We start from the raw sequence: 26,697 nt of genomic DNA, 5'->3' as shown, positions 1-26,697 counted from the left end.
TTCTTGCCTTTGAGACAGTGGAATGTTCATGTCTGATTCAAATCCTGCACATCATAGCAGAGTTGGTGTGTGTGTGTGGAGGGGGGCAGAGGCAGAGGGTAATGGTGGCAGAGACAAGCGGAGTTGGCGAGGAGTTTGCAGGGAGTGCAGGGCCTGGAATAACAAACAGACAAAGGGGCCTGGTGAGGCGGTGACGGGATAGAGAGAATGGGACACAATTTCCTATTCTCCTGGTGGAACAAGAGGCCCATTGTGGCTTCAGTTCAGAAAAAAAGGGGCGGAGATGATGGGGGATGAATGGACATCTAGTGTGAGAGACAGGAGTGAACTGTCAGAGCCCTGAAAGAAGCGGGGAGAGCAATAATATTCCAGTGGGTTAATGTCCAGATGGGAGAGATGCTGGAGTGGGGGAAGCAGGTTTTGAGCCATTTGCTCGAAGAGGGTACCACTGCATTACACACAACGCTAAGCCAGGTTTCTTGAGAATTCTGGCCTACCATGAATGAGCTCCATGCAAGTTGCATGTAGCCTGTTCACACTTACTTGGCTCCTCACATTAGCATGAGCTGCTAAACTAACCAAGAATTGAAAGCTCACTACAACCTCTGAACTGGGATTACTGGTTCGTTGCTCCCAAACAAACCAGGATTTGTAAGCCGAGAAAAACTTTGCCCAACCTGGTGGCTTCTAGATATGTTGGACTATAATTCCCATCACCCCAGCCAGCATGGTCAAGGGTCATGTTTCCTGGCGTGATGGGAATTGTAGGCCAACAAATCTGGAGGGCACCAGGTTGGGGAATGCTGGTCTACCACACACCTAGTTTGTGAAGGGTCCAGCAAGTCAGGAACCTGTATACAAATGACATAGTGAACTTTCAGTTCCTGTTTAGTTTAGAGGTGCAGGTTAGTGGGAGGAGCCAAGCAGGCATAAACAAACTGTGTTCCTGAAAAACATGGCTTACTGTCGAATGCAAATACAGACTAACAGTAGATGTGTAGAATGGAAGGTCTTTGAATTCCGATCCCTGGTTGATTACCTCAGAGTAACACTGAGGAACTGAACAATGGAGGCCCTACCAAGCGGTAGGCTGAAATTGCTACTTCAGGTAATGGACTAGGGGAACGATTTAATTAAAGGGTGGGGAATTTTGGATAGTCATGTAGAATGCTTGCCCATGGGAAAAAACACAAAACAATCGACAAGGCAATATGGTGTCTCTACAGTGGTTCCTGGAGTGACTCCTACATTCAAATCTAGGTCCTTTTTACACCTAAGGCCTTCAGGGAGGGGGGGGGATACGATCCCAGGCTAACCTGCTTCCAGGATCGTCCTTGGGCATCCAAACGGAAGTGTGACATCCTGGTAGGGAAGAAGGACATCATGCCTGTTTTGCCCGCCATTTAAAAAAACAACCCAGGAGCTGGGAACGCAGTTGCGCTTCAGTAAAAAATCAAGTTTTTTTTTTAAAAAAAAGCCCTGACCCTGCTTCCCCCCCCCCATTGATGTCCCTGGACCCGGCTCCTTCCCTCTACTGACCCCCACTACCCACGGGGATGAGGGAAGCAGTTAGGATGGGGATCCACACCACCCATGGGTAAACCTGGGATAACCAAGGTCTCAGCTATCCTGGGAAAATTGAGGGAACATCTGTGCCTGCTCCCGGGATCCCCTGTGTGTCATTTGGACACACAGGGACAATCCAGGGATGACCTGGGGGGAAAGGCAGGTGTAGAAAGGGCCCTAGAATGCCACCTTTGAGACATCATTCTGCCCCACTCTGGAGGTGCAATTGGGTGTGTAAAAACGGGCAGGCAATGAGGAGCAAGGGGCAGAATCTGCTTCAGATAAGCAGATGATGATAAGCAGCCTTGGAACTGAACTTATAATCGTTCATGTACAGGAGCAGGACCTCCCGGCTAAGTGAGGAACCAGGTCAGGGAGCCTAGTTATATAGGGCCACCAGATGGGACCTTATTGGCTCCTTGGGTCATCTGATCCTGCTGGATGGAGGGCTGGTATACATCTGCAGGGTGTTGTAAGTTGGCAGAAGTCAGGCTGGGAGTTCCCTCAGCATACAAGCTGCCCCAGTGAGTGAAGCACTTGGGTTTTGTTGCCAGAGGCATGGTTCAAAGCCCCTGTTGCCATTCATTTCTCTCACCACCACCCCTCTAGTGGAGAATGCCATTCTTAGCCCAGGACTGTCCACTTTGGGGGAAGGGGGAGTCTCCGTTTACCAGCAGACGATAACAGCCGCCACGCAGCTCCAGGTGACGCAGCAAACTCTTTGTGTCTTGGTTTCCTCATCATCTTCATTGCTGCAGCAGCAGAAGCGGATCAGGTAGACGCAGATGAGAACTAGGCTGATGGCAAAGCACAGGCCTGAGATGCTAGCCAGAAACAGCAACGCCTGGGGGTGGTGAAAAGAGATTTTTTAAAAAAGTCAAAAAGGATGGAGGGGGGGGGGCGAGTTAATCTTTGGCCCATAGATTGTCATGACTGGGAAAACAGGATAAATCCATGCTGTCCTCATCAAATACGAACTGCAACTTCCTCCCTCCTTCCTTTGTCAGGTTTCTAGACCTCATGAATGTGAAGAAGTGTTTGAAAGTGTCCAGGCAGAATACAGACATGTTATACCTTCTGCACAGTAAACTCCAGATCATACACACCACCGGCATCACTTACAAGTACTTTCCACCCTGTGACCATATCCCCACGTGCCTCTCTTTGCCAATAAATGTTTGTAGTCCCAGCTCTCTGAAGCATGCTTGCATAAACCTGTTGGGACCAACTTTGACCTTTCTTTGGAGAGGGGAAAATATCTGGGGGCTAATGCCTGTCCAATATGGCCTTGCCTTCCCACTATCAGAAGAGGGGCTGTAGCGTAGTGGTAGAGAACCTGCTTTGCATTCAGAAGGCCCCAGGTTCAATCCACAGCTTTTCCAGGTAAGAGAGGAAAAACTCCCACCTGCAGCCCCAGGGAGCTGCTGCCAGTCTGTGATCACAATACAAAGCTACACAGACCAATGGTCTGACTCAGGGCTCATTTACACCAAGCAGGATATTCCACTATGAAAGCAGTATAAGGCAAGAGCCACACTACTGCTTTACAGCAGTATTGAAATCTTTTGACAACTGTTGGGGCCCATGACACATAACATATACCACTTTCATGCCACTTTCATAGTGTTATATCCTGCTTGGTGTAGATGTGTCATGGGTCCCAACAGTTGTCAGTGCACTTCAATACCGCTTTAAAGCAGTAATGTGGCTCCTGCCTTTTATATACCACTTTCATAGTGGAATATCCTGCTTGGTGTAGATGAGCTCTCAGTATAAATCACCTTCCTATGATCCTTCTATCTAGTACAAGGGAGGGCAACCTCCGGCCCGTGGGCCTAATCCAGTTTGCGGAGGTTGTCCCATCTGGCCTGCGGAGACTTGAGCTCTTTCCAAGGGCCTTGTCCACTCCCCACACCAAGCTCTGCTTCCTGGCCTGGAGGATACCAACCAGGGGCTTTGGGAGGAGCTGGGGTGAGAGGAATCCCCTCATTATCTCCAATCACAGGTTGGATAGATAAGGGGATTGGGGTGCGGTGGCTGCCTACTCATCCAGTGCTTGCAGCTGTTCCTGCAAGTGTTGGATATGTGGGCTTCACTAGTCCTTCTCCTTCCCCGCATTCCTGGCCAGGAGCTCCTGCAAGCGTCAGACCAGTGGGCAGCCCCTGCCCCTGTTCTAAGATCTCTAACAGCAGATAAATGGAGGAAGCTCCCACTCTGCATTTATAGCGTGACATATGGATTTTATTGTTTATTTGAAGCTGGCTAGATTTTATGCTTATGCCATTGTTAGCTGTGTTTGTTTGTTTCTTTCAAAATGAAAGGTGAGCTATGAAAATAAAAAATGCATAAAGCGACCTGCCTCAGCCACAGCCTTTAATCCTTTAGAAAACATGAAAGGACTTCCACTTCAGGAAAACATTCGGTGAATTTTTATGAGCTCACAACCTTCTGGAGTTCTTCATATTTGAACGTGATCTTTTGGAGTTTGGGGAAGCAGTTTTGAATTACGGTTTTACGTTCCTGTTTTTATGCTGATATTTATTTATTTATTTGAATCTGAAAGCCGCTTTGAACCATATAGTGCAGTAGGGTATAAATTAACTGCTACTACTGCTACTACCTCCTTTATAGTCAAACTTTTGATTGTAAGATACTTGAGTAAGGGACTCATCCTCTTATACTTTGTAAAGCATCATGCACATTGATGAATTATTATTATTATTATTATTATTATTATTATTATTATTATTATTATTGAAACTAGGGCTGTAATCCTATGTGCACTTACCTGCGAATAAGCCTCATTAAGCACCACAGAGCATACTTCAGAGCAAAAATGCATAGGATTAGGTAAGGACATAAGAAGAGTCATGTTGGATCAGACTGAGGGTCCATCTACTCCAGTACTCTGTCCACACAGTGGCCAACCAGCTGTCGGCCAGGGGCCAACAAAATAGGACACATGGTGCAACAGCACCCTCCCACCTATGTTCCCCAGCTACTGGTGCATATAGACTTACTGTCTCTGACTTCTGTTTATGTGAAACAAGCAAGCTTTCATGCCTTTTACTTATACATTCAGTTTCATTAGAGCTCAGAATTTGAGGATTTGGAAGCACAAAGGCTGGGATGTTTTATTTTGTTCGGCACAGAGTGCAAAAAGTCCTGCCTTTCGGGGTGTTGGGCCAGGCTGTAGTATTCCTAGGGTGACCATATGAAAACGAGGACAGGGCTCCTGTATCTTTAACAGTTGTACTGAAAATGAAATTTCAGCAGGTGTCGTTTGTATATATGGGGAACCTGGTGAAATTTCCTCTTCGTCACAACAGTTAAAGCTGCAGGAGCTATACTGCAGCTATACTGTGACCAGATTTAAAAGAGGGCAGGGCATCTGCAGCTTTAACTGTTGTGATGAAGAGGAAATTTCACCAGGTTCTCCATATATACAAATAACACCTGCTGAAATTCCCTTTTCAATACAACTGTTAAAGATACAGGAGCCCTGTTCTCCTTTTCATATGGTCACCCTAGTATTCCAGCACACAAATATTGAAGAATGGCACTCTGCATATCTAGGGGGACCATATGAAAAGGAGGACAGGGCTCTTGTATCTTTAACAGTTGCATAGAAAAGGGAATTTCAGCAGGTGTCATTTGTATATATGGAGAACCTGGTGAAATTCCCTCTTCATCACAACAGTTAAAGCTGCAGGAGCTATACTGCAGCTATACTGTGGCCAGATTTAAAAGAGGACAGGGCACCTCTTCACTCACTGTGGACAGGAGCCCTGTCCTCCTTTTCATATGGTCGCCCTAGCATATCCTTAAAGATTCCTTCCTTGCTTTAACTTTTCTGTAGACCTCCCATCAGGACTCACATTAATTCTCCTCAAACTCTCAGACAACACACTTACCACCCCACCCTCACACACACACATGCACACAACAATGGTTGCTGCACAACTTTTCTGGAACACTCCAAGGCTCATAATGTAGGGTGACCATATGAAAAGGAAGACAGGGCTCTTATTTATTTATTTATTTATTTATTTATTTATTACATTTCCATACCGCCCAATAGCCGGAGCTCTCTGGGCTCTTGTATCTTTAACAGTTGTATTGAAAAGGGAATTTCAGCAGGTGTCATTTGCATATATGCATAACTTGGTGAAATTTCTTCTTCATCACACCAGTTAAAGCTGCAGGTGCCCTGCCCTCTTTTAAATCTGGTCACTCCAGTATAGCTCCTGCAGCTTTAACTGTTGTGATGAAGAGGGAATTTCCCCAGGTTCTCCATATATACAAACAACATCTGCTGAAATTCCCTTTTCTATGCAACTGTTAAAGATACAGGAGCCCTGTCCTCCTTTTCATAGGGTCACCCTACATAATGCAGCCAGTTCCACTTCATCGTGATTGCTGGTAACGCCTGACGTTTCACAACAAGAGACGTGGATGGACAGAAGTGTATTCTATCTGCCTCATTTGCCCGCCCTCCCCATCCCACAAACATACAAACAGATTACAGGCAATCTGACAATTCGCCTCAGGCTTAGACACCACAATCTGTGCCCACAGCAGCTGGCAGGGCCAGGAGGAGCAGGGGAGGGGTCAGTTCGTTACACTCGCTGGCCTTTGAAGCCCTGAAAGCATCACCCGTCACGAGAATGAGGATGCATCCAAGCATCTACTCCACGCACACGCAGTCACTCGTCCGTGTTTTGCCCAGAGCCAGTCTACAACATTACACGTAGACATAACCAGCCAACCACATAAATGCCACCCACTAAACAATCCCATTCACTTCCCACATGAAGCCCCACCGCCTCAGTTGTGAAAGAGAAAAGCACCTCAGTCCACCCAGCCTCACACCCATGTGTTCATTCCATGATCATTCCTGGTTGTCCTGAAACTTCCTCTCATTTCCTGTTTCACACTCATCCAGAGAACGACCAAGGGCCAAACTAGATGTAATGCTACATGTGTCATTTGCAACCGTGTCAATTTTTGAAGAAATGTTAATAGCAAGCTGCACGCACACCCATTTTTTTTATTGGGACCACAGTGCGCAGGGAGGGGGGCTCAATCCTTTGCTCTCCGTCCCACCACAGCACCTGCATTATTCCTAGTTAGCAAGGAGTGAGAGGGACTTTCATCAGGACCTCAGCAAGAGAGGAAAGTGTGAAAATTTCCCTTCCTATGCATTGTATGCCTGAAAAAAACTGGAGATTCCCCACACTCCTCCTCCTCCTCCTACTTTTTCTTTTCCCTTCCTTCTTCTTAAAACTGAGGCTACTAAACATCAGTAAAAGACGGGTTTAGCATCATGTTTATTTTACACATGATATTCCTTAGCCTGTTTCCACACAACTGTCTTCCATACACTCTTCTGTATTAGGGTGGGTGATCATATGAAAAGGAGGACAGTGCTCCTGTGCCTTTAACAGTTGAATTGAAAGGAGAATTCCCCTCTTCCTCACAACAGTTAAAGCTGCAGGAGCTCTTCCCTCTTTTGTATATGGTCACTCTACTATAGCTCCTGCAGCTTTAACGGTTTTGATGAAGAGGGATTCTGTCCAGGTGCTGCATGCATACAAATGACACCTGCCGAAATTCCCTTTTCAATGCAACTGTTAAAGATACAGGAGCCCTGTTCTCCTTTTCATATGGTCACCATGTCTGTATAGTCCTGCACTGGAATGATGTGAGTTGGGACCTGGGTTCCTGGAAAATCATCTTTTCACTCATAAGAAAAACCCTTCTGGATCAGACCAAAAGCATATCTAGTCTAGCATCCTGTTTCTCACACTGACCAACCAGATGCACCAACAGGAAGCTGTATGTGGGCAATAGCTAGCCCTCTCCTGTTGTTTTCCAGCAACTGGTATTAAGAAGTGTGCTGCGTCTGATCCAGGAGGCAACAAAGAGCCATCCTTAGTAGCCAATAGGCTCCTACAACTCCCAGCATTCTCTAGCTAGCCAGAAAAAAGTCCTACAACTCCCAGCATTCTGCAGCCAGCCATGCAGGGAGTTGTAAGACTTTTCACTGTCTAAACATGCATAGGATTGCACCTTCATCCTCCATTAATTTGTCTATAAGAACCTGCCCATCCATGACGATATTTTGGGGAAGGCCTTCAGAAGTCAGGCAGATGGCTATTGGGTCGGCTCTCAAACTGTGGAACACTCTTCCGAAGCATGTTCACCTGGTGCCTTATTCTTACCATCTTTTACCTGCCATGTGAAGTCAGTCCTGTTCTCTCAGGCTTTTAAAGGCATTTGAAGACATCTCCTAACAACAATTACCCCATTTTAATTGAATGCTGTTTTGACTATATTTATTTACTGGCCACTTGTTTTTTATCTGCTGTTTTATCTTGTATTTACCATTTTACGGCTTTATATTGTATATTATTATTTGATAACAGTTTGCTGCCTTGAAGCTATTGCAAAAGATGGCATGTAAATCCATAACATAAATAAACACACACACACACACACACAGTAAATATCCCTCCTTGTATTGAAACTCACACATACTCTTTGTACACACACTTCTATCTTACTAATCTATTATGGTCAGGTGCATCTGAAGGGACCACTGTCTCCCATATGAATCTGCCCCTAGGGTGACAATATGAAAAGGAGGACAGGGCTCGTGTATCTTTAACCATTGTATAGAGAAGCAAATTTCAGTAGGTGTGATTTGTATGCATGCAGCACCTGGTAAAAGTCCTTCTTCATCACAACAGTTAAAGTTGCAGGAGCCCTGCCCTCTTGACCAGATACAAAAGAGGGCAGAGCTCCTGCATTTTTAACTGTTGTGATAAAGGGGCAATTTCACCAGGTGCTGCATACATACAAATGGCACCTGCTGAAAATCCCTTTTCTATGCAACTGTTAAAGATACACGAGCCCTGTCCTCCTTTCCATATGGCCACCCTACCTACTTTCCAATCAGCTATCAAAGCCCAGTTCCAAATCCCCCACCTTTGGAAGTTACGTGGGGATCTACCAGGAACAAGGGCTTATCTGTGGTGCTCCATGACCGCGAAATGCCCTTCCCTAAACTTGCTGTCACCTATATAATTTCTTTTAGACAGCAAGAGAAAACTGTTCATTGGCTCAAGCCATGGGCAGGTTTTCACTGTGGATGGCCTGGTTTTTTGTTTTGTTTTTTAATATCTGTATACTGTTGCTGTGTGGTTTTACGAGTGTAATCTGTATTGTATTTTAATCTGGTTTTATTCTTACATTTTGATTGTTTGTAAAAGCTTTTTGTAAGGGTCCTGAAGGTTCTGGTTGATGGAAAGGCAGAACAAATAAAGCCTTCAAATAAATTATGATGATGATGATGATGCTTCAGATATGGGGTGGTATATAAATGTAATAAATAATAATAATAATATTTTTTATTATGTTTATATACCACCCCTTAGCCAAAGCTCTATGGGTGGTTTATAAAGATTAATACACTGAACATTAAAACTGATCTACAAAATTCAAAACCATAAAAAGCATAAAAAGTGATGATATAAAATATTCATTTAAAGCAACAATACATTCCCATCCCCCTCTTTCCATCCAACCATTGCGGTGTGGGGTGTTGGACTTGGTCAGAGAGAACCAGATTCAAATCCCACATGCAGCCTTTGAAGCTTATACGGTAATCTTTGGCCAATTGCTACTTTTAAGCATATGCTACCTCACAATTTCTGTTATGAGGAGCATGGAGCGTCTTGTCCCTCTCCATTAAATTCCTTGGGAAAAGACCAGGATAAAAATGTAATAATAATAAAGGGATGGGGTGAAATAGAAGAAAGGCAGACTTCTTTTTTATTTGTTTAGTTATTCAATTTCTATTTTATTTTAACCCTGTGTAAGGGGGCGGATAGAAAATGGGTGGGGGAGAGATGGAAAGAGGAGAGAGGGGTTGCTCACTTATAAATGTGTTTATATAAGCAAAAATTATTTCAATATAATGTTAATAACAACAACAAAATCGTGGATGATGTATAAGCTTCATGGGGAATAGATCAAGGACTAAACTTGTGAATCAGGACTACACTCCAGGGCTTGCTTTCAGTGCCAGGCCTCGGGAAGAGACAAGAGCAGTCCTGAGAATGTGTAGAGTGCTTCTCCCTCAACACTAAGTACCCACCACACCCAGTTTCCCACTCATAAGAGGTTAGGGGGAAGGGCTTTTAGATCAGAGTGCTCAGCATCCAGGCAGGCTTGAGCTCCTGCCACTGAGAAGGATGGAGGATCAGGTGGATAGACGGTGTCTCCAGACAAGGTTTTTTTTGTGTGAAATCACCCTGTCAGGTTCACGGAATTCCACAGCGGATCCTGACGCTTCCATCTTCTATTTGTAACCATCCTGTGTTTTACCACAGCTTATGTCTTTTCTCTTCCCGCAAAAAATCCATGAGGGAGGGGAAAGATGGAAGACCTCCTCAATGGGTGTTTTCCAGACAAGTTTTTTTCCATTTATTTATTGTGCCTCATTCACGGAATTTTACTGGCACGTCCAGTAGGGTGACCATACGAAAAGGAAGACTGGGGTCTTGTATCTTTAACAGCTGTATTGAAGAGGGAATTTCAGCAGGTGTCATTTGTATATACGGATAACTTGGTGAAATTCCCTCTTCATCACAACAGTTAAAGCTGCAGGTGCCCTGCCCTCTTTTAAATCTGGTCACTCTAGTATAGCTCCTGCAGCTTTAACTGTTGTGATGAAGAGGGAATTTCACCAGGTCCCCCATATATACAAATGACACCTGCTGGTGCTATATAAATAAATTAATAATAATAATAATAATAATAATAATAATAATAATAATAATAATGCTGAAATTCCCTTTTCTGTGCAACTGTTAAAGATACAGGAGCCCTGTCTTCCTTTTTATATGGTCACCCTAGCGTCCAGACACTGGCAAGTACCATTTTTAGCCCTCCCTTGTTTCCCCACTGCATCTTCCATCTTTCTTTTTCTTACCAGAAAAAAGGAAGAAAAGAGGGAATGGCTGCAACAGTAGGGTGGCCATATGAAAAGGAGGACCGGGCTCCTGTATCTTTAACAGTTGCATAGAAAAGGGAATTTCAGCAGGTGTCATTTGTATATATGGGGAACCTGGTGAAATTTTCTCTTCATCACAACAGTTAAAGCTGCAGGAGCTAAACTGCAGCTATACTGTGACCAGATTTAAAAGAGGGCAGGGCACCTGAAACTTTAACTGGTGTGATGAAGAGGAAATTTCCCCAGGTTCTCCATATATACAAATGACACCTGCTGAAATTTCCTTTTCAGTACCCTGTCCTCCTTTTCATATGGTCACCCTATGCAACAGTGCCTTTTTGATTGTTAGCCCTCTGCCTAGAATCACCCAGTGCCGTTTGATTGATCACAACAGGAGTTGTCCTTCTGGAAGCACCCAGAGATAAGGATAGAAACAGTGGGGTGGACAGAGCAACACGAATCTTTGTGTTTTGCCAGTTCTTTGAGTCTTTCATCTTTTCGTTGTGTTCTCTTTCTCTCTCTCTCTTTCTCTCTCTCTCTCTCTCACACACACACACACACCACACACACAGAGCAAATTGGATCAGCTGCAGCTGTGAGGCTCAGCCTGACCTACATATCAGCAGTTCGAGCGCTCGCCTCATCGCTGGCGCTGTGAGGGAATCTGCTGCCACAAACTCCCGCCCCCTCACCCGCAGGACGGGATGGCACTGCTCACTCCCGGAGTTACCCGCCACTTCCCACTGGCAGCTGAACCTCTCAGCGAGGGCTCCCGCACGCTGCGGGTTCCCACGACTCATTCACCTCAGTCCTCCTCAGCCTTCACCGAGCCATGCTGCGTTTACCTCCTTCTGCCCCTCAGCGTTTGTGCTCCCTCCGGCGCTGGAGACATCTGTCACGGGGGTCATTAATGCTGCATAATGGGCCTCTAAATGGTTTTTGAAGGACTGAGGGAGATGAAACAGAATGAGGAAATCCAAGATTGGAAAGGCCTCAGATTACCTGATGCAGTCATCACATTTTCTTTCACCCTTCATTCAAAGAGCTCAGGGAGGTGTACATGGATGAGGCTAATCCCCTTTATCCAAACAATAGCCCTGTGAGGTAGGTTAGTCAGAGAGAGAGAGAGAGAGAGAGGGGGACCCTGTCTTCATGGTGCCGTGTTGGTGCTGCCTTCCCCGCAAACCCTGCGATTTTTCTTACCCAGGGTGGCATCAGGTAATCCCAATGCTAAGGATGGAGCGCAGGGTTTCTGGCAGTCATCCGGGTACTGGAGCTGCTGCCCTGCCCTCTTCCTGGCTGCCGATGACCGATCGGTGGTTGCCTTCCACCAGGATCGTCCCCCAGAGTGAGATCAGATGGTGGAAGAGCCATACTGACCTCACTTCCACTGAAAAAGTCGGGGTAAGTCCCGGACTTCTTCAATGCGCAGCTTCGCAGGAAAGCCCTGCAGAGGCTGCAAATCTGCGGCTGTGTCATATAATTGATGCAGAGCAGTTTGGCAGCCACGCAGGACTTTCCCCGCATATAGGCAGCCCCTGGCCTAACGTCACTGACTGGGTTTTAAAGGATTCTATACCAAACGGGGATTACCCCTGCCCCCAGTCACTATGCCAGCCTTCCCCAGCCTGGTGCCTTAATAACGTTTTGGTCTACAATTCCCATCAGGCCTAGCTCACATAGCTAATGGTGAGGAATGCTGGGATGTGTAGTCCAAAACATCTGGAGGGTATCAGGTGAGGGAAGAATGAACTTAGGGATGTACGTGTTTTGTTTTATGCCATTCTGCCTAAGTTTTGTGGATTGTCAGGCATTCATTCAATCTGTTGTCCACTTGCTGATGGAACTGGATTGGGGTTTTTTTTAGGGATGTACAAGAATTTCATTCCACTTGTGTTAGTGCACATTAGCTCTAATCCACAATAGCCCAAGTGCAAATTTGTGCAACTTCCCCCAGCAGTAAAATAAAATAAAAAAAAACACCCAAGAAAACACAACCCACTGCTTGCTCTGCAGCTCCACAGAACCGGCACGACTTAGAACAAGCCAGGTCCGCTGTGGAATCTGCAGGTCGGATTCATAGAAATCTGAATTTGTTTGAATCCATTGTAGATTTCTCAAACAGCCCCAGCTGCACTACGCCACACCAGCTCTGTAAGGCCATGAGTTAGGGTGACCCTATGAAAAGGAGGACAGGGCTCCTGTATCTTTAACAGTTGCATAGAAAAGGGAGTTTCAGCAGGTGTCATTTGTATATTTGGAGAACCTGGTGAAATTCCGTCTTTATCACAACAGTTAAAGCTGCAGGAGCTATACTAGAGTGACCAGATTTAAAAGAGGGCAGGGCACAGCCCAGAGAGCTTCAGCTATTGGGTGGGATAAAAATGTAATAAATAAAATAAATAATAAATATGGTCACCTACATGAGTACCATTTCCATGCCTAGATGCACAAACAAGGAAGGCCTGTGCTGTATTCCATCTTCTCTTCCTTCCCTAGCCTGAACTAAGCTTGACTCCCACAATATATCCATGGATATCAAGGTGGAACCAGGAGAGGATGGGATCATATACACTGGCCCCAGAATCACCCCTCCACATTCAGCCGAAGCTCTGCATATTTTGGAAACCCTGCTTTTTCAGGGTTCCCAACTGTGTGGACAGAGCCTGCACAAATGCAGCTTGTAAGCACATTGGCTCTACTAACACCTTCGGGGAAATGGGTGGACAGGGCCAGCAGGCGTGTTCCTGTTCCCCACCCCCCACCCCCATCTTCATAGCCTTGGTTATCTTGCGTGGGGCAGAGCTATCCCTCAACAGACAACAGTGTGAAATCATTTGAGGACCTGACTGCAAAAGAGAACTGCTGGGAGTCTACGCTTTTTATTAGGAACGGCTAACAGGTTTTGTTGGGTTAGCCTCAGCAACCAGGAGGGCTTAAAACACACACACCAGAAGCCTACACCAACTAAAAGGCAAGATGAGCCAATGCACACAAGCACCCTGTTTGTAGTGCAACACATCTAGAGGGCACCAGGTTGCTAGGGTGACCATATGGAAAAGAGGACAAGGCTCCTGTATCTTTAACAGTTGTATAGAAAAGGGGATTTCAGCAGGTGTCATTTGTCTGCATGCAGTGGTGAAATTCCCTCTTCATCACAACAGTTAAAGCTGCAGGAGCTATAGCAGAGAGACCAGATACAAAAGAGGGCAGGGCTCCTGCAGCTTTAACTGTTGTGATGAAGAGGGAATTTCACCAGGTGCTGCAGGCATACAATGGACACCTGCTAAAATTTCCTTTTCTATACATCTGTTAAAGATACAGAAGCCCTGTCCTTTCCGTATGGTTACCCTACATCCCATCTTATTTCTTGACTGGTCCTCTTACGTATTGTCTCCCCACCAGTTACAGCAAGCACAGGAATGTGCCTTACATTAAGTCACAGCTTTGGTGCCTCTGGCCCAGTTTTGTTTACACTGAGAGCTCCATCACACTAATGATTTATTGCACTCTCACCATGCCTGGTATGCGTTTTTGCAGCACGGTACTCACATAACGCCATCCCTGTCCTGCACTCATCTCACCTCTTCCCCTCCCTTTTGAATCTTATTTTGGAGTGGGCAAAGTCCATTCCCCCCCTCCATGTGCAATAAAGATGCTCCTCCATCCCATGTATTGCTGTCCTCCCACTCTATTAGACCGTCCCACTTTTTTGTTGGGAGTGTGTGTGTCGAAGGGTGGCCTTATTGACAAAAGAGGAGGGCGGGGTGGTTCTCTGCTCAACCTGAAAGGGTAGGGAGAGAAGGTTCCTAAATACCCCGCGGAGAACGTGAGCGAGACCGCCACCACTCATGCCCAGACTCGTCCCTATTAAACTCTATGGATCTTACTCCTGAGTAGGCATGTCTAGGGGCATGTCTACACCAGGCAATATCCTGGGTATCTTCCCGGGATCGTCCCTGAGCGTCCACATGCCGCACAGGGGATCACAGAAGCAGGGAGGGATGATCCCTCCATTTCCCTGGGATATTGCCATGCACTTTTTTTGCGGGTTTCCCCGCGGTTCCGGGATGATCCCAAGGACTGTGGGTGGTGTGGCCGCCCATCCCGGCTTCCTCCCTGTTCCCCGCGAGTAGCAGGAGTCATCAGAGGGAAAGAGCTGGGCTGGGGAGAATCCAGGGCCATCAGGGGGTGGGTGGGGAGTGGGGCAGGACTTTTCTTTCTTTTGAACATACTTTATCACTGGAGCACAGGTGCGCTCCAGCTCCTGTCTTTAAAAAAAAATGGTGGGCATGACGTCCTGCTTCCTCCCCGGACGTCGTGCACCATGTGTGAATCCAGGGGGAGGATTTTGTGATCAGCATATCGCAAGATCCTCCCCCTTCCCTCCCCTGGTGTAGACATGCCCTGGGTTTCCTGACCAGAACAATGTCAGTTTCCCATTGCCATGCCAACATTGACCACAAACTTCTCCAAAAACTAACTGTAATGATCTTAAGGGAAAGCATAGTGTGTTGATTTACTGTAATTGCGCAGTTTCAGGCTGCAGTACTATTGTCACGAAGAGTCGGAAGTGACTGAACGAATAAACAACAAATATATATATATATATCAGGGGGAAGGAGAACGTAGGGGGCAGGGCAGGAGATTTCACCGGCACAGTAGCAATACAGGTGAAAAGATACATGAGCTGAAAGAGCACCACAAGGCACAGACGTGAAAGTGCCCAGTGCTCGACTTGCTAAGGATATAGAGGGGGAAACCGTGGATGAAAACTGGATAAAAAAGTAGGTGTGCTGGAGCTCTGATTGCCAGTGGCCCTCCAGGGTTTCAGATGGAGGGCCACTTTTCCAGTCTTAGCTGGAGATGACAGGAATCGAACCTGGGATCTCTTGCATGCAAAGCATGTGCTGTACAGCTACAGCTCTTCCCTTTCCCATTGGGTTCTACCTTGACCTCATAGCAGCTCTTAGTAGAGAGTGAGTGAGGGCACCAGTGAAGGAAGAGAAGCAGCAGCTGCCTTCGAACATTTAAAAAGATGGTTCTCCGGGTCATGATTCGGATACTCTCTGAGTTCCACAGTTTTCCATCCTACAACTCAAGCCATGCTACAGTGATGAGCGAAATGGCAACCGACGTGCTTGCGTCCTGAGGATTCTGCGCACAAGTTACTGGGATTGATCATAGGAAGCAACTATGTGCAGAAAAGGGCAGCTGAAATGATCAAGGGGCTGGAGCTGGGTTTGTTTAGTTTGAAAAATGGTGAGTGAGGGGAGACATGATAAAGGTGTACACAATTATGCATGGTGTGGAGAAAGTAGATAGGGAGACATTTTTTCTCCATCTCTCATAATGTTAGAACCTGGCATCATCCCATGAAGTTGATTGGTGGGAGATTCAGGACAAATAAATGGAAAGACTTCTTCACACAGTGCATAGCCAAACTATGAAATCCGTCCCTCCTGACATAGTGGTGGCCACCAATTTTCATGGGCGGGAGGGTGCTGTTGCACTCATGTCTTGATTGCGGGTTTCCCATGGGCAGCTGGTTGCTTATTTATTTATTTATTTATTTATTTATTTATTTATTTATTACATTTTTATACTGCCCAATAGCCGAAGCTCTCTGGGCGGCTCACTGCGTGAACAGAGTGCTGGTGGGAATCTACACTGGTGTTATTCTAACATTTTGAATGGGTGACTGTGACGCACAGTGTCACGTGACCCTGGGTCTCCAACGTTGTAAATGAGTCGTACCTACAGGTTCTATTTCTTAGTTCCAGTGTGGCTACAGATTCATGTGCCTTGTTCTACCGGTAATTTTCCTCTCCCAACCCAGAGCTGCTGGGTTTGCTCCGCCCACTTCCTGTTCTCCTTCCTTCGCCCCGTTTGCTATCTTATCTGCTACAGCAGATAAATCACACCAGCCTTATACTGTGCAATCACTGACAATTGCATGCAAAGGACTCAGACGTTTTCCACCTTAGAATCTGCTTTTAGTGTGAAGTACTCCCATGCATCCTGCCTTAAAATTTGAATCAAATTGGGTCATCGGTTGATTTTTTTTGATTTTTTTTTAAAAATTCCCCCCTCTTTGCAAAGGAGCTGAGGAGCGCTCAAAGGATCGCTGTAATTCCGTGCAGGAAAATGAACAAGGGTCTCTTGGTCCCAGTCCAAAACTCATGACCAGCGGGGCTTAAATGTGGCTGCAGCTAAAACTTTTCAATTTGGTCTCCCATCCAAACCCTGACCAGACCCAACCCTGCTTAGCTTCAGCAAAGTGGATTCAGACAATTCCCTGAGACTTGTGTTAAGACATTTTGGGAGGAGGTTTGTGTGTGCTTATGACTATTGCCCTGCACTGCTGGCTAGGAATGAGGCAGGCAGTGGGTGGAGCAAACCCAGCAACTCTGCTACTCTCAGAGGGAGAACAACGAAAGGATTTAACAATGTGCCCTGCAGTAACGTTACAGCTAAACGTAAGTCACGCTAGTATGCCCGGTGATACAGAGAACCGATACAGAGTACCACTTTAGAAAGGGACACTAGCAACGTTATAAGACTAGTGTAGATCCAGCCCTGGACTAGATGGACCCTTGGTCTGATCCAGCAGGGCTCTTCTTAAGTTCTTATGAAGAGTCATATTCCATGTCCAGCAACATAACTACGGTCCAGGATCTCCTGCCTGCTTTGGTGTGTTCCAGAAATAAAAAACACACATCTGGTGGTGATATATTTGTGAACAGAGAAGGGGAAATGATGAAGTCAAGAGGGAAGGAGAGAAAGAGAAATGGATAGATCAACAAATGGATGGTAAATTTATGAATTAACAAGACTATTAGTAAAGAGCCAAAAAAAAAAAAATGCAGACAGGGGATGGAGAGAATGAAATTCCTAGATGTAAAACCTCAGAGTATGATGGGAGATGGATGTAGGAAAGTGTGTCTCCACCCCCCGCCCCCCCATCCTGGCTGAATATACCGCTCCCCCGACACTCATTAATCTGACTAATTTGATCTGATTGTTTTTAAAAAGCACTTTCAATATTTGAATCTCCTAATCCCAAAGCCAAATCTCTTGACTGGTGTGAACCAGCCTCATTTCATTGTCGTCAGTGGGGCTCGATCCCCACACATGGGGAGCTCCATCCCTCGGTGCAATTGCATCTTAAGACAAGCCGGGATGGAGCAAGCTGTAGGCGCGCCTTTCGTACAGTTACGGTCGATTCAGGGAGACAGCTGCTTTTGGGGCGGATCCCTTACTGTCTAGTTATGACTCATTCATTTAATGAGCATGTTTAGACAAAATGAAGACCTACGTCTCTCAGTATTCCCCAGCCAGCCATTGCTCAGTCTAAGCATGCATAGGACGGTAACCTAAAGGTCAGAAATCAGCATGGGGTGAGCCCCAGCTACTAGGAATCTATCCAGCACACAGCATTACATGGTCAACCGAGAATCGGCACTGCACCAAGTATCTACCACTGCACACTTAGCAGTGGTGGCTGGTGGTTCTGATGTCAGAGGGGCTGTGAATCGGCTCTGGGTTTTATCAGAAGTCTAAAGGATCTATCCAAGGTGCTCAACTCGTTACAGGGAGCATACAACTCCTCTGTTAAAACAGCTTCATTGGCCTCAGGTCTGTTTCCGGGCACAATTCAAAGTGCTGGTTATCACCTATAAAGCCCTCTATGGCTCGGGTCCAGGTTATCTGAAAGACTGTATTCTCCCATATGAGCCTGCCTGTGCTCTGAGATCTTCTGGGGAGGCCTTTCTCTCAGTCCCAACAACATTCCAGGGTACGCGGGAGAGGGCCTTCTCGGTGGCTGCTCCATGGCTCTGGAATTCCCTTCCTAGGGAGGCTATGCTGGCTCCCTCTGTGCTACAGTTTCGGAGGCAGGCAAAGGCCTTTTTGTTTCAGCAGGCTTTTGGAACTAAACTGGAGTTGTGTTAATGTATTTGATTTCCCCCCCCTTTTTTAACCTGTTACAGTTTTTAATTTTTTAAAATATGTTTTTAATTTTACTGTAGGTTTAATTCTGTTTTAACTTTTGTAATTTATATTTATATGTTTTAATTGTACATGTTTTAATCTTGTAAAACACCTTGAGTCCCAGTACTGGGAAAAAGGCGGGATATAAATAACAACAACAACAACAACAACAACAACAACAATATAGATTCAGGACCTTGGATAGCTCCTTTAGAGTTCTGGCTAGTTTTGAGTGAAACCCCAGAACAGATTTACAGTCCCACTGATATCAGAGCCACCAGCTTCCATTGACACTTAGGCCTTAGCTAGACCTACCTTATAATCCAGGACGGAGGAGGGAAGATCTCGCGTTGTGTTTAACGTGAGATCCCTCCTCCATTTACACGTGAGGCGTGACAACCTCAGGAAGAGAGGTGTTGCGCCCGCCATTTTTTATTTTTTAAAGGAGAAGCAGAGCATGAATGCTCATGCGCTGAAGGTAAATGGTTTTTTTTTTAAATTTAATTTAGTTTCCCCGCTCCCCCCACCCTAGCTCCGATAAGTCCAGCCCTCCTGGCTCCGCATGAGTAATCGCGCGGAGCTGGGTCAAACCATTACAGCAGGCTACACGTTCTGCCATCTCAGCTCAGCCCAAGACCATGGAAAAAGCAGGCCCAAAGGAGAGGGCTCTATCCTGGGGCAAGGGAGGGATCATCCCTCCCTGATCTCAGGATCCCCTGTGCGTGATGAGGGATGATCCCAGGGTTCACCCCATGATAAAGCCTGGTATAGCTAAAGCCTTAGTCCGCATTCTTTAATATACAAGTGTGAAGCAGCAACAAAATGTTGCAGGATGGAGCTCTTGGCTAGATCTACACTACTGCCTTATAGTGGTATTAAAGTGCACTGATCACTGTTGAGGCACAATCCACATTCCATATACTACTTTCATGGTGTTTTTTCTTGCTTTTTATTCCAAATTTGTAATGATTTGACACAAGGTGTAGATCTGGTCCTTCTGTTCTGGACTCCAGAATCTGAAAGCATGATCACACGGGGGGAAATCGCATTTGCTTACCACTGCTTCTCCGCCCGCACGTTTGTCCCTCATTACTTCCTCCTTTGAAAGAGGAAGTCAACAACATGCACATGGCCCATTCAGTGGGCCGTTCTGATCCTGTTGCTTCTCCTGCACACAGCAGGAGAGAGCGGCAACTTCCGTCTTTAAAAATAAGTCGGACTTACTGGGGTGATTTTTTGTCACACGAAAAAGCCTAGAAGGGGCGGGAGGTGCGCAGGACACAGATGACATCGTGAGAGGGACCCGTGAAAATCTGTGAGTGCCCAGTAACGAGCCTGCAATAAAATGCTCATCTGATAGAGCTCTAAGACACTCAATTCCAGCTCAGTTCCACACACCCTAGTTTCCAATTTCCTCCCTCCCCCAAAAGTCAGACAGAATTTCCTGCCTGCTGAGAATGCTCAGTCGTTTCTTAGGCTAATTTATTTTGGAGATTTCCTCCTTCAGTTCTCCTCCGCTGCTCCTCCCTAAAGATTGTTTGCACTTCTGCAAACCTCAAGGTCCCCCAAGCATGCTGATATACTTTCCTCTTGTGCGTATGGGTGGTGCAACAAAAGGACCACCACTCAGGGAGTTGAGATCATTATTAGTACAGATATGGTGATGATGAGGATGGAAGGAAGTCCAATGGAAATTAATGGGGCCTACTTCAACATGGATAAGATTGCCCATAAAACTCCAGTCCAGCACACAGTTGCATGCAAATAAGTCCAACTGATTTTTAAACATGAAGATTTGGAGGCACGATTGTTGCTCTTAAATTAGGGATCGCATAACTGTTGTTTTGGGGGTCTGAAGAAACACTGGGATTCACTTTGTTTTCTAGATGCTCTACCAACATGTTTCAAATGACAAAATGAGTGGATAGACAAATTCCTGGAGGAGAAGGCTATCAATGGCTACTAGTCCTGATGGCTGTATGCTAACTCCAGTATCAGAAGCAGTATACTGGGGAAAATGAGCATGCTTGTGGGTCTTCCGCCAGCAGCTGGTTGGCCACTGTGTGAACAGAATGCTGGAGTATATGGACTCTGGGTCAGATCCAGCATGGCTCTTCTTATGTTCTTATACTCAGGATCCCTCGACAATTAACTAATCTGTCCTAAGGAGTGCCTCCATTTGAGGCTTTTATGGTGCAATTGCCCTACCTCATTCACAGAATTGTATGGTGGGGTGGGGGTTCAGATTTCATCGAGCTTTGTTAATCGCTGTATCTATTTTCAGTTTCAGTGCAGAATTGAGATCCAAGCTCTGCACAAAGAGCTTTTCCTTTCCTGCTTTTCCACTACATGACCTTCAGGTGGGGCTGTGCTATAGTGGAATATCACAATTACACCAGCAGGAAAATACCTTTATTTCACTTTCAGAAATAATACTCCATTTCCCTTGGTTTGAAAAATCACACCGTGAAGTGTTTTTAAAAAAACAGAAGCGAAACTGGAGGACCCTGACATTGTCTAAACAACTCATAAACAACCGTGGGTAAGGAATCATGAGTGCACAATAAATGCCCCATGCAGAAAAGCTCACTGTCATCCACTTGTAATCCTTCTGGGTTTTCTTGCTGCTTCTTTTGTCTTTTTTCTTACTGTGGAGAATCCATCAAGAAAGAAAAGAGAGAATTGCTGCACTAGACCTTCTGATTGTTAGTGCTAGGCCCCCTCTGGACGCACCCAAAGTGAATCTGAATATGCACTCTTCCTTGAGAACACAAGTGTCTTGCTTGGCCAAGTAAGGGTCTACCTCATGCAGTGTTCTTTGCAAATAAATAAATACAAAATTCTAGCAACCAGCAGGTGATAGGGTAGTCCATCAGAAATTGGCAGGTGGTCTGCCAGGCGACTGCAATTAACTTTCTATCAACCCCTGCTGCAAACTACCAGCAAACCTTAACAATCATCACTCTTCAAGTGGGACTTGCAACAACATATTGTAGATTGGAGTTCACCTGTTCTGGATAATCCATTCCGTTTTCCCTCTGGATTTTCAATTTTTTCCTTCCATAGTCAATCAGTATTGCACGGCCACTGAGCATACTCAGGGCATGGCTAGACGGGGCGATATCCCGGGGATCGCCCCGGGATCGTCCCTGTGTGTTCACTGGGAAGGATGATCTTAATCACCCACATGTTTTTTTTTTAACGGTTTTTAATGCTTTATGTGTATATGTTCTGTGTTTTAAAATTTAAAATTTTGTATACTTGTTTTTATCTCAATTTTAGAATTTCTGTAAACCTGCCAGAGAGCTCTGGCTATGGGGGCGGTAATATAAGTGTAATAAATAAGCGTAATAAATAAATCTCACCCTACACTTCTATCCCGCTTTTTCCGTGGTCCCGAGACCGCGGAACATGTGGCCGGGCATTGCAGGTTGTCCCGGCTCCTTGTGAGTAACCATGAGGAGTCGGGACCTGATGAGCTCTGTGCCCATCGGGGGGGGGGGGGAGGTGAGCGAGGGAAATTTATTTATTTATTAAAAAACTTATGGTTTGCGCAGGTGTGCTTGTGCATTCCTCCTTTAAAAAACAAAAACAAAATGGCGGGCGCGACGTCCTCTTCCTCCTGGGACATAGTGTGCCTTATGTAGACAGAAGGGGAGATCTCACGATAACCATATTGCAAGATCCTCCTGCCTCCATCTCGCCAGACCCGGTAGGTCTAGCCATGGCCTCAGATCTCATTGGGCTATTTTGGGGGATTCTCCCATTAGGGTATTTTTCCTCCCTAATTTTTTTTTTCTACTTCTGCAAACCTTAGTATTTCCCCAACCCCGTTAATGCTTCCTTCTCGTGTGTGAGTAATGTTGTTTTGGTGGTAGCATTGGGCATCAGAAATAGAGGGAGTGACACCAATAATTACATCAAGAAATGAAGTGCATGGGGAAATGAAGTCATTCCTATGGTGGCAATCAATATTCAGAGTAAAAGCAGCGTGGCATGCACTTTGGTTTCAAGTAATCTTCCAAGCCATGAATGTGAAAGAGCCAGGTAAAGACTGGAATCTAGAGAACTAATCCACAGACAGGTGTGTGGGACAATAGCCAATGCTAGAAAAAAAGCCAAAAGATAAGTCAAGCAGGGATTGCTGAGATAGCCCACCAGTTCTGGTTTTTTGAAATGCGCATGAACCCAAAATTACGCAACCCCCAAAGGCACATGTTCAGATTCAGATGCCATAAATGTGTTCAGTTTTTATTATTCCATTCTAATGATAACTGCATTAAAATTTTCGACATTCAGCATGCTAGCAAACTTGGAGCATCCAGTTCAGTAAAATATTGAACCTACTGAATCATCACTAATATTGGCAAGGAAGACTCGCTATGTGTGTGAGGTACTGGGCAGATGGCCAGTGGAAGATGGCATCAATGACTGGCTGATTCTTGTCATATGGCAGTATAACTGGTGCCGGGGCTGGTTTCATGATAGATTCCCCCCATGAGCCCTTCCTATGTCCATGCCTGCCCACATGCCCTGGTGGGTTTACTGGGCAGCAGTAGTAGGGTGACCATATTTTGGAAACCAAAAAGGAAGACAACATGGTCGCCCCCAAGAGGGCGTGTCCAGTGCCAAGGGGGCATGCCCACCCGAACATAGCCTTGGTCACATGTCTGATTTTACAGCACACATTTAAGACAAATCTGTTCTACATAACATCTTAATGTTAAAATCACTGAAATAAAGAACAAGTGAGAGATTCAATGTATCTGAAATTAACTTCACTCACTCCTACTTTTGTAAGTTTTGCTGTACTTCGAAGCTTTTGCTATACTCTGTGTGTTACATTCTCCCCTTCCCTCAAATATCTTTTCTGACTGTATCTTCACTCATTGCAAGCTGCTGTTGTTGTTAACAGGGTTTGCTACTGGCCCCAGATCTGTTTCAAATTTGGTATGGCTAAAGCTCTACCTAAAAGCTACCATGGTGCCAACTTTCAGCTCTTTATCTTTAAAAATGACAGTTTTTAAAATAATAATTTTAAAACCTCATTTTTTAAAAAAAAATCCTAAAAAATCAATGGATGAACGGATCTGTTTCAAATTTGGTGTGGCTAAAGCTCTACCTAAATCCTTTCATGGTGCAAAGTTTCATGTCTTTATCTTAAAAAATGATGGCGTTATAAGCATTTTCTCGCATCCACATCTTTAAAAGGATGTTCAGAGAGACAAGCGGGTTTAAAAAAAGAAGAAGAAGAAGACTCAAGGCACAGGAGAAGAAAAAGGGCCCTTGTGACAATCTAGCTCTCTAAAAAGAAGGTTATGAAGGGGGAGGATGAAGGTTATGAAAAACCTAAAATGACAATTCAACAACGTATTTGGGATATGGAATTGCAAAATCATTCGAGTTCGGCTTCAAGGTATCCTGAATTTAGAGATAATGGGAGGATATTTGCTTATGCAAAATATCTGGTGGACTTGAATATTCCTAAATTCAGGAAAGCTTTCACTATGGCCAGGTTTAACATTCTACCTTCAGCCCTTTCGGATGGAAGGTTTGGAAATGTACCCTACCAAGAACAGGTATGTCCTTGTGAGATGGGTAAAGTGGAAACAGTAGGCCAGGTTCTGCTGTATTGTTCATTTCATCAAGATTTACGCAAAACATTTATAACCTCTATCTTGCAGCGAACACCCGGTAGATCAGATGAATATTACATAAAACATCTATCGGATCAGAATCCTCAGGTTACTCTAAAAGTGGCCAGTTTTTGTGCGGCTGCCATAAGCCGACGGAAATTGATGTTGAAGAATTTTATTGCACCTTAGACTTAGGCTGAGACTGCTGCGTTTTATAGATTTTATGTATGTATTTTATTGTATATTGGGTTTTTTAATATTACTGTGATGATGTTTTCTGTTGTGCTGGTCTATGACCGAAATAAACAAACATTCATTCATTCATCTCTTTATCTTTAAAAATGACGATTTTAAAAATAATGTTAAAACCTCAATTTTTAAAAAAAATCTTTAAAAATCAATGGATGAACGGATCTGTTTCAAATTTGGTATGACTAAAGCCCTTCCTAAGAGCTACCATTGTGCCAAGCTTCATGTCTTTAGCTTAAAAAATGACGGAGTTATAAGCATTTTTGTTAATTCCCATTAGAGCTGCTCTTTGGAAAAAAAATCCGGATTTCCCCTCCCCCTCCCGGATTTGTCATAAAAAACCTGGACAAATCCGGGCAAATCTGGTCATATGTTCACCCTAAGCAGTAGAGTGTTCCAACAAGCGCTGTGGAAACTTAGAACCACCATTAAAATGTCCTAAATGACCCAGAGCCCTTGATGTAGAGTCACTCTGGGGCATTATGGGGAATGTAAATGCTGGCTCCCACTGAAGGCTGCCATTTAAATTCCCCACAATACCTGAGGCAAAACTACACTGGGGACAAACTGAGGCCTTGCAGGAAACGTAAATGGAAACACTAAGTCAGCGCTGCTCTCCAGGAGTGCCGTAAAGGAGAGGGGGGCACTGAGAAGGGCAGGCCTCAGCAGAGGGCCCTGATGGGGTCCCAGCAGTTGCTCAAAGATACTAGGTGCTGAGACCGACTTCTGAGGGCTTAGAGAGTTAACCGAAAGGGTGTAGCCACACCTTGGCAGTGCCACAGAGTTGTATTAATTAAGGCGGCAATAACGTTTTGTAGATCAACAGTAAAAAAGCAAGGAGCTCTGAAAAAGTAAAGAGCTGTGAAAATGGACCAAGATAAAGAGCTATATAAAAGATAAATTATTTATACTGTGCCAAGTTCTCGCATCCACATCTTTAAAAGGATGTTCAGAGAGACAAGCGGGTTTAAAAAAAAGAAGAAGAAGAAGACTCAAGGCACAGGAGAAGAAAAAGGGCCCTTGTGACAATCTGGCTCTCTAAAAAGAAGGTTATGAAGGGGGAGGATGGAGGCGTCCTACATTTTATGTGACCAGAAAACACAATTTCTTTAATTGAATTAAGTGAAATAGATTTGCATGAGCTGACTTAATCAGTGGACTTCACATCGGTTTCCAAGTGTGAGGTTTGTGTTTGTGTGACATCTATCATGTTCCCTCCCCCCCCCCCCCCACAAAACAAGGCGTTGGGAAGAAAGGGGAGATTCAATAATGGGATATGGATTCTGTGGTGAATTTTAATTTTTGTATGTGTTTGAGAGGTGGAATTCTGTTCATGACACCAAAAGACAGGACGACAAAACTCAGATTTGGGGGAATAAGGTGTGACCCTTTTCTTAATACACTAGTTTATTACATGTAGGGAGATCTATCTATCTATCTTCTATCAATCTATCTTTTTTGCATGAGGGAAGCAATCTCAAATATCAACCTTCCCCTTCTCTACCCTGAAGTGGTACAGTCCAAAGTTCTACACACTCACATTTGAGTGAGTGAATCAAGCCTGGTCTACACACGCAGCAGAGAATGAGGTAGTACAAATCTGAGATGGGAGAACGGGTCGTACCACTTCAAGCTGTTTTTATTCTATTTCATTTTGTCCGCTGCTACGAAATTCTGAATGGGGAGTGGTATATAGATTGTGTGTGTGTGTGTGTGTGTGTGTGTGTGTGTGTGTGTGTATCTATCTATCTATCTATCTATCTATCTATCTATCTATCTATCTATCTATCTATCTCAGGAAGCCTTCCCTTACTGACCAGCCACAGTTTATTTTGCACCTTATTTCTTTTAAAGTGTACTTTTAAAAATGTGTTTTTTATTCTATTTTATTTTGTCCACTGCTCCAAAATTCTGAATGGGGAGTGGTATAAAAGAAAGTACTTCTTCACACAGCACACAGTTCAACTATGGAATTCACTTCCACAAGATGCAGTGATAGCCACCACTTTGGATGGCTTCAAAAGAAGGGACTGGACGCATTCATGGAAGATAAATATATCAATGGCTACGAGTCTTGATGGCTATATGCTACCTTTAGTATCAGAGGCAGTATGCCCATGTATGCCAGTTGTTGGGGAACATGGGAGGGAAGGTGTTGCTGCACTCGTGTCCAGCTTGTGGGTTTCCCATGAGTAGCTGGTTGGCACTGGGTGGACAGATGCTGGACTAGATGGA

The 26,697-nt window shown here is 45.0% G+C and overlaps 1 protein-coding gene across 2 annotated transcripts in view; it reads right to left on the bottom strand.

Moving 5' to 3' along the window:
* TTYH1 (tweety family member 1) overlaps positions 1-26,697 on the bottom strand; it is an 80,341-nt gene that overhangs the window by 49,545 nt on the left and 4,099 nt on the right. For both annotated transcript variants that reach the window (XM_063137835.1, XM_063137836.1), the window contains exon 2: positions 2,238-2,410. In XM_063137835.1, coding sequence (XP_062993905.1) covers positions 2,238-2,410 — 173 coding nt within the window. The remainder of the gene's footprint in view (positions 1-2,237; positions 2,411-26,697) is intronic.

This window comes from Elgaria multicarinata, chromosome 11, assembly GCF_023053635.1.
Source record: "Elgaria multicarinata webbii isolate HBS135686 ecotype San Diego chromosome 11, rElgMul1.1.pri, whole genome shotgun sequence".
NCBI classification, from domain to species: domain Eukaryota; kingdom Metazoa; phylum Chordata; class Lepidosauria; order Squamata; family Anguidae; genus Elgaria; species Elgaria multicarinata.
Note: the sequence above shows the minus strand (reverse complement) of the source record. Positions and strands in the feature narration are given on the sequence as shown.